This window comes from Carlito syrichta, unplaced genomic scaffold (assembly GCF_000164805.1).
Source record: "Carlito syrichta isolate Samal-C Ts95f unplaced genomic scaffold, Tarsius_syrichta-2.0.1 Scaffold303189, whole genome shotgun sequence".
In the NCBI taxonomy this organism is placed as follows: domain Eukaryota; kingdom Metazoa; phylum Chordata; class Mammalia; order Primates; family Tarsiidae; genus Carlito; species Carlito syrichta.
In genome coordinates, this window is record NW_007247285.1 from 333,802 (window position 1) to 342,047 (window position 8,246).

Below are 8,246 nucleotides of genomic sequence, written 5' to 3' on the forward strand. Positions count from 1 at the left end.
GCCTTTTTTTTTTTTTTTTTTTTGGTAATCTGGGATGCAGCTAAAGTTCCCCAGGTAGTCTCTCTTCAGCTGCCTGGGAAGAACAGAAGTGGTTGATCTTTCTTGGTTATTTGATAAGATCCCTAGGGAGGGGCTTAGGGTAACTGCATTTCTTTTGGCCAGAAGCTTTCTTGGTCAGATACAGAAATTCCAGAGAGAGGTGCTTGGTCGGGAGAACAGGATGGGGTTAGAGGGAACTTGATCTTCTCGGGCCTTGTAAGCCTGTCAAAACAGTTTTGGGGGTATTGTTTTCTGAGCTCCAACATGACCATTGAACTACTGCACCGGTGCTGTAACAACATGTCCCACTTTAGTCGCGTATGTATGTATGTATCTCACACAGGGTCTCTGTCACCCAGGCTGGAGTGTAGTGGCACCATCATAGCTCACTGCAGCCTCAAACTCCTAGGCTCAAACGATCTTCTCGCCCCAACCTCCCAAGTATCTGTGACTATAGGCGTGTGCCACCCTGTCCAGCCAGCCTTGAATTTACATAGCCAGATACCTAAGAGGTGTGTTTCCATCCAATCCATGCTTAACAGTAGCTTTCTAGCTGTCCGTGGTTGTATGGATTCTCTTATCAAGTCACACCTGAGGACCACGTACATCTCTAAAATGGCTCATGCTTGTTGGTTTCATCCAGAGTTGCTGCTTTAATGGCTTCAGGCCAAGCTAAGAGCATCACAACTAGCCACAGCTGACTTCTCTAGCATAAATATAGGTACCCAGAGTCAAAAGGCAAGACATGCCCCCCCATGCCCCTCGCAAGAACTGTAAAGCATTAGGAGAAACAAAATTAAATTCCTAAGGGAAAAAAATATTTTTGTATGTTGATGTTGATGGCAGCACTACACACAACGGAAACACCTCAAATGTCCCTAAGCTGATAAATGGACAAACAAAACATGGTCTGTCTATACAGGGGAATGTTATTCAGCCATGCAAAGGAATGAGCACTGATCCATGCTACAACATGGATGAACTCTGAGGACATGCTGAGTGAATGAGGCCAGTCACCAAAGGTCAAGTATCATATAGTTCCACATAGATGAAACAACTAGAATGGGCAAATCAAGAGACAACAAGCAGATTAGAGGTGACCAGGGGTGGGAGAGGGGAATGGGGTGTGACTGCTGGCATACACAATTTCTGCTTGGGGTGATGGGAAAGTTCTGGAAACAGATGGTGGCAATGGTTGCATGACGTTGCATTATGAATGTTACAAATGCCACTCAACTGTGCACTTAAAAGTGGTTAGGATGAAACATTTCATGTTTTACACATTTTTTTTTTGAGTTGGAGTCTCACTCTGTCGCCCAGACTGGAGTGCAGTGGCCGCTCCTGGCCACCGCAGCCTCAACCTGCTGGGCTCTGGCGATCCTTCCGCCTCAACCTTCCAAGTAGCCGGAATTACAGGCATGCGCTACCACGCCTGGCTGATTTTTTGATTTATTGTAGAGGTGAGGTCTCGCTGCCCAGGCGGGTCTCAAACCTGCGGGCTCAGGCAGTCCACTCACCTCAGCCTCCCAAAGGCACGGGATTACAGGCTGAACCACCGAGCCCGGCTTACACATATTTTATTTTGAAAAGTTCCCTGTCGCATGTTTCTTTTTTTGAGTTGAAGTCTCACTCTGTCGCCCAGGCTGGAGTTCAGTGGCATGCTCACGGCCACCCCAGCGTTGACCTGCTGGGCTTAGACAATACTTCTGCCTCAGCCTCCCAAGTAGCTGGAACTACAGGCGCGTGCTACCACGCCCAGCTAATTTCTTATTTATTGTAGAGACGAGTTCTCGCCAAGTTGCCCAGGCTGGTCTCGAACTCGCGGGCTCAGGCAGTCCACTCGCATTGGCCTCCCAAAATGCTGGGATTATAGGCTGAGCCACCAAGTCCAGCCTGAAGTGTGTTTCTGAGGGTACTGAGGACCCCTGTTTTCTCCACAGCCAGTTCTGGTGCCTTCAGGATTTGCCACAGAACCCGGCAGTGGATGGCATGCAAGTCCACGGAATTCAGCCTCCTGGGAAGTAAGAGACCCTGGCAGGCCTCTGGAGGGTCATGGTGAGGTCAGCTCTCCTTGCAGGATGACCGAGGAGACCCCCAAGTGGATGGAAGACGGCCTTGGAAGCGTGTCCATCGACACTAAGGGGTCCCAGTGTCTCCCCTGGAGTTGGCAGGGAGAAGCCACCCTCTCCTCGCAGGAAGGAGATCTGAAGGCAGCACCCCTGAGCACCACATCACAGGAGCCTGTAAACTACAGAACCCTCCGACAGGAGAGAAGAAAGATGATAGAGAAGGACATCCTCCAGAAGGTCACCTGGGGTGCCTGGGACCCAGCCTGCAGGGACCAGAGCCAGGAGAAGGAGCTACCTGGGCATACTGCCAAATCGATGCCCAGCCCAGAAATGCCCCTAGAGGCGCCTCGGGAGGGGCTGCCGGTGCTCTCGCTTCAGGTAGGCATCACCTCCTTTCTGGCTCTTCCTTGGGCCTGTCCCCTGCAGTGTGGCCACCTTCCCAGAGCCCTCCACAGGCAGCTTGAGGGTTGGCCTGCTAGGACCCGAGGCCCACAAGCGCAGGCCCACCAGCCGGTGTACACACCCCAGCAGGCAGGGCCTAGCAGAGAGCTGCAGGTGGAAGTAGCGAGAATGCAGAACAAGCAGCACAGCCTTCTTTAAAGAGAGAAAACAAGAACACTTTGGGAAGCAGAGGCAGGAGAATCACTTGAACCCAGGAATTTGAGACCAGCCAAGGCAATGTAGTGAGACCTCATTCCTACAAAGCTTTTTAAAATTAGCTGGGCGTGGTAGCGCGCGCCTGTAGTTCCAACCACTTAGAAGGCTGAGGCAGAAGAATCACCTAAGCCCAACAAGTCAAGGCTGTGGTGGCCATGAGTGTGTCACTGCACTCCAGCCTGGGCGGTAGAGTGAGACTCCAAATAAAAAATAATAATAATAAATAAATAATACATTACTTGGAGATTTAAACGTTTTGGCTTCTCTCTCTAACTTTCTTTCTTTCTTTTTCTTTTTCTTTTTTTTTTTTTTGAGTTGGAGTCTCACTCTGTCACCCAGACTCAAGTGCAGTGGCACGCTTCCAGCCACTGCAGCCTCGACCTGCTGGGCTCAGGAGATTTTTCCACCTCAACCTTCCAAGTAGCTGAAACTACAGGCATGCGCTACCACACCGAGCTAAGTTTTGATTTATTGCAGAGATGAGGTCTTGACAAGTTGCCTGGGTGGGCCTCAAACCTGTGAGCTCAGGCAATCCACTCGCCTCGGCCTCCCAAAGTGCTGGGATTACAGGCTGAGCCACCGAGCCTGGCCTAATTTACTTTCTAAATAAACTATCTTTCCTTCTTTTTTTTTTTTTTGCGTTGGAGTCTCACTCTGTGTGCCCAGGCTGGAGTACAGTGGCAAGCTCATGACCACTGTAGCCTCGACCTGCTGGGCTCAGAAAATACTTCCGCCTCAGCCTTCCAAGTAGCTGGAACCACAGGTGTGTGCCACCACACCTGGCTCATTTTTGATTTATTGTAGAGACGAGGTCTCATCAAGTTGCCTAGGCTGGTCTCGAACTCGTGGGCTCAGGCAATCCCCTCACCTCAGCCTCTCAAAGTGCTGGGATTACAGGCTTGAGCCACCGTGCCTGGCCTAATTTTTTGATTTATTGTAGAGATGAAGTCTCACCAAGTTGCCCAGGCTGGTCTCGAACCCCTGGACTCAAGCAATCCTCTTGCCTTGGCCTCCCAAAGTGCTGGGATTACAGACTTGAACCACTATCCCCGGCCTGTATTATTTATTTATAGAGTCAGAGTCTCACTGTTGCCCAGGTTGGAGAGTGTCTCCAAATATTTTAAACCTGTAAGGGCTTAAACAGTTTTTAAAGAAGGCCGCCCACACCTTAATGGAGGTGTTCAATCTGTCATCACAAAGGGGACGAGCCCATCTGCACATGCTGTTGTGCATTTAAACCCTGGTTCTGCCCTACAACATCCACGACCATCCATTTGGTAATGGGAGCTGGGCAGTAGGTGCTTGTGCCTCTAGGGCTCTGTGGCAGCCTCATAATCTCACCTGTGTCATTATTTCAGCAATTTGAAGATTGGGATTTGGATTATATCCTTCAGAGTCTGGCAAGGCAAAAAGACAACGAGGGAATTCGTGCACCTGGAATGACGTGGTGGGCAGCAGACCACTGTCAAGTCCAAGGTCTGACTTTGAACGCTGAGCCCAAGTGAATCCCACAAGCAGCTCCTTTCTGGTCCTTCAGTAATGGGATGGGGAGACGCAGGCTGGGCACTGGCAGCCCCGCAGCCTGCACTTTTCCTCCCTGCTTGCATGGCCCCTCACCATCCTGAACTCTCATGTTGTTTGAAAGCCCTCATTCATTCATTCATTCACTATATAAGTGACTGCCTGCTACATGCCAGGCCGGGGCCAGATCCTGGGGACACAAGAGGGCTCTCCCGACACTGTCCCCACCCCACGACCTCCACCTTCTACTCCTCCCCACCCCCTCAGGCCTTCCTTCCTTCTCCCTTCCTCTTCCTTGCTGGGGGGAACGGAAGTCCTGCTTCCTTTGCACCTTCATCAGCTCCTGAGCACACTCCTGCTCCCACTGGCCTCCTCAGTTAGAAAGGAAGGCCAAGGATGTCGCCGCTGTCACTGCATTTGTGCCTCTGCAGTTCTGCGAGTACAGCGCAAGCCCCCAGCGGCTAGTGGAGGCAGGTCTGAGGCAGGGGAGTGAGGACTCAGGACTCACTGTGGCTGACTGCCCCTGCTATTTAAGACGAGTTTTGTTTGCAGTTCACATACCTGTGGTGGAGGTGAAGCTGGCCCTCCTCCAGGGCGGGGTGGGTATAGTTGACATGCCCTCTGGAGGGCAGTGTGGCAGAATCTGTTCTCTATTTCAAAGCCACACAAGCCTTTGATCAAGCTACTCCACTTTGAAAATCCATCCTACACACGTATCCTAGTGGGAGAGGTGTATCTGCAAGCATGTCCACTGCAGTGTTGTTTAAAATTGTGGAATCTTGGAAATAACCCACGTTCATAGGACCCAGGCTAAGTCAGTGATACCACAGAATGCTCTGCAACCCAGTGAGCGTCATGTGCTTATGATGTCAGCGAGGACAAAGTTACTTTGGAAAGATCTATAGAGGACTATCCTGTTGCTATAAAAAAAAAAGCTCCCAGAACTGTTTCTGAAGGCCACTCCTGACAGGCAGGGTTGGGGCGTCTTGAAAAAGCCACTCCTGCTTTGCAAGGCTCCTGTGTGGCAGTCCCTGCTCACAGAGCCTGACCCCTCAGCCCCACAGGACGAGAGGTGGAGTCCGCAGACGGCTGAGGACTGAGAGGGTGGGCAGGGGCAGCAGAGGAGCCTGAGGGACATTTGCTGTTGGGTCCCAACTGAGCCGCCTCCTGTCTTGGCTGTCCTCAGACCACACTGTGCCCAGCGCCCAGGACAGGCTCATGGAATGGCTGACCCTCCTGGGCCCCACACAGCCCAGGGCCTCTGCCTCTGACCGGAAGGCACCTGCTGATACCCCCCAGGACAGCGAGGAGCAGGAGGCCAGGAGCAGGTGGGACTTCTCGCCAGTCCTGGCCCTGTCATGTCTTTAGAATGGCCCCGCGGTCATGCAGCATCGATTGGGACTACCGTGGGTGGGGTCATTCTCCAGATTCTGATCAGGCAGGTGCCCCTATTACCTGAGATAATCCAGTTATCTTGGAGATGGGGAAACTGTGGGGAAACTAAGGCTCAGTTTCCCTAGCCGTAAATGGCAGAGCTGAGACCCAAGCCCCAGGCTACCTGCTCTTTCCCCAAGCCCTATGAGGACCTTCTCCTCACTAGTCTCACAGCCTCCCTGGGAATAGGAAGGCTATCAGGTGACCCTGCCCCTTGGGCTCTAGCTCTGGGCATGTGACCTCAGTCAGGCCAATCACAGCCTTTCCCTGGGATTCCCCAGTCTCCATCTCCGAGTAGCCGGGAAGGGCTGTTGGCTGCCACCTGTCCCGCCACATGGCTGGCAGTCAAGCTGTGATGAAGCCGGGGGACAAAGGTGGAGCCAGGGCCTGGGGCCCGTGAAGGCCCAGCTGCAGTCCTGCCCACCCCTCTCCGCTCTCCCCTCCTTCCCTCCTTCCCCGCTCCATTCTGAGCTGGTTGCAGTGTGTTCCTGTGCCTGGGAACAAAGGTACCCATGAGCAATGGCCAGCCCTGCACTGTTTTATATGGCAGCCGTTAGCCACATATAGCTACTGAGCACTAGAAACGTGGCTAGTGCCAGTGAGGAACTGGATTTTTTATTCAGTCCTTTGATTTTAATTCATTTAAATGTACATGGAAATAACCATCAGTGGTGAGTGGCTACCATAATGGACAGCTCAGATATAGAGCACTTCAGTCTTCATGGAAAGTTCTATGGGGCAGCGCTGGCCTCCATCTGAGAGCTGTTCTGAAGAGTAAAAGAGCCAATGTGTGTGAAGTGCCCTGCGAGACATAGTAGGCACTTGCTGGGGGGCAGCCATTACCCCAGTGCTGGCCACAGAGTAGTCCCAGAGAAGCGACTCAGGGCCCTGCTTTTCCCTTCACAGATGTGTCTCAAGGAAGCCAAGCTCCTGCGCTGAGCCAGGCCCAAAGCTGACCAAGGCGGTGAGGCTCAAGACAGAGCCTCCCACCGTCTTCATTGACCTGCGGCAGACGGAGCCCCCAGACCATCCATCCCCAGGGAGGTACAGAGAGCAGGGACAGCCCGCGGCAGACTCACCACTTTGCAAACAGGGACTTCGAACGGCTCAGAACCCTGCTCAGTTGAGAAGTGCTTTCAACCCAGAACTGGACCTGGCCATCAGCCCTGCCTGGTCCCCTACAGGGGGGCTGGTGGGGAGAGAGGGACAGAGGGTACATTCCTCAGGCTGGGCTCCACATCCTGCACCCACCCTCCACCCCCTGGCAGGAAGTCGCAGGCCCTTCAGTGTGTCTGCTGCCCTCCTGCCTTGGGTCATCAGGGAGGTCCAAGTGCTCGAGTGCCCAGCGGGACCAGACCTGGCAGGGTGGACTGGGGCACAATCAGCAAACCCCTTTCCTCTCCCCACCCCTTCAGCCACAACTCCTCCAACAGCGAGGAGGAGGAGGAGGAGGAAACAGCAGTCCTGGGAGACCAGCAAGGCCCAGCGGAACGGGCTTCTCCTTCTTCCCAGGGGCTACGGTAACCATGAGGGATCCCCCAGCCCCCACTGCCTTGGGATGTCCCACCCCTGCTTTCCTGACCTGGCATATTTACTGTCTTCGGGGAGGTCTTTCTGCACCCACTGCAGAGAAGGGCCGGCACAGCACCAGTCATCCAGTCTGCTTCCCAGAGGGTCCTAACAGTGGCCAGCAGCTGCCTGAGGCATATTCTTTCTTGGGAACCAGAGCTGAAACTACCTGTCATCCTCCGGGTTCAGACATATGCCAGGGGTGTGGTCTCCACAGCCGTGTCTGAGCTGGGTCTCCTGCGTCCCAGGAGCTGTACTGGGAAGAGTCAGCTGCTCCAGCAGCTCAGGGCCTCTCGGAAGGGGACAACTCAGCCCCTGCTGCCTGCCGGAGACAGTCCCAGGGGCCGGAAGGCTCAGGCCCCTGAAGATGCAGCCACACTGGGAACTGGGAGGAAGCAACACATGAGACTCTGGGCCGAGGGACACAGCACCCAGGCCAGACTCCAAGGAGGAATTCCCCGGGCTCTGGGGGATACTCTCAGACAAGAAACCGCCAGGGATGCCCTGGGGCCGCTGTGGACACCTCAGGTAAGGGGATGCAAGGAGCAACTGGGCAGGTAGGCTGACTGCACTCAGTCCTGGTGGTCCCCTGGTCCTCCCTGCGCTTCCATTTAGATGCCTTCCAAGATGGGGACCCTCAGATTAGGGACTGTCCCCAGTTCTCTGGTAGCACTCAGTCACAACACTACCATGCACTTAGAGCAGGGATGCAAATACAAACGTGTACATAAAGCACAACCCTGGGGAACTCGGAGGTCCCAGTCCTCTGAGAGAGGCCGGAGGAGGCAGTATGAGGGCCGTGGTGTCACTCTCTGCGGGGCTGCAAGACTAGCCACCTCTTTCTGTATGATTTTCCTTTAATGAGCATCTATTACTTCCCTCATACAAGGTCTTTTTTTCTTCTTTTTTCTTTTTTTTGAGTTGGAGTCTCACTCTGTCGCCCAGACTGGAGTGCAG

The 8,246-nt window shown here is 53.5% G+C and overlaps 1 protein-coding gene across 1 annotated transcript in view; it reads left to right on the forward strand.

Moving 5' to 3' along the window:
* Positions 1-8,246, forward strand: part of CUNH16orf71 (chromosome unknown C16orf71 homolog) — a 12,991-nt gene that overhangs the window by 3,313 nt on the left and 1,432 nt on the right. The window contains exons 3-8 of the mRNA XM_008058040.1: positions 1,980-2,486; positions 4,124-4,241; positions 5,473-5,614; positions 6,627-6,764; positions 7,136-7,240; positions 7,538-7,817. Coding sequence (XP_008056231.1) covers positions 1,980-2,486; positions 4,124-4,241; positions 5,473-5,614; positions 6,627-6,764; positions 7,136-7,240; positions 7,538-7,817 — 1,290 coding nt within the window. The remainder of the gene's footprint in view (positions 1-1,979; positions 2,487-4,123; positions 4,242-5,472; positions 5,615-6,626; positions 6,765-7,135; positions 7,241-7,537; positions 7,818-8,246) is intronic.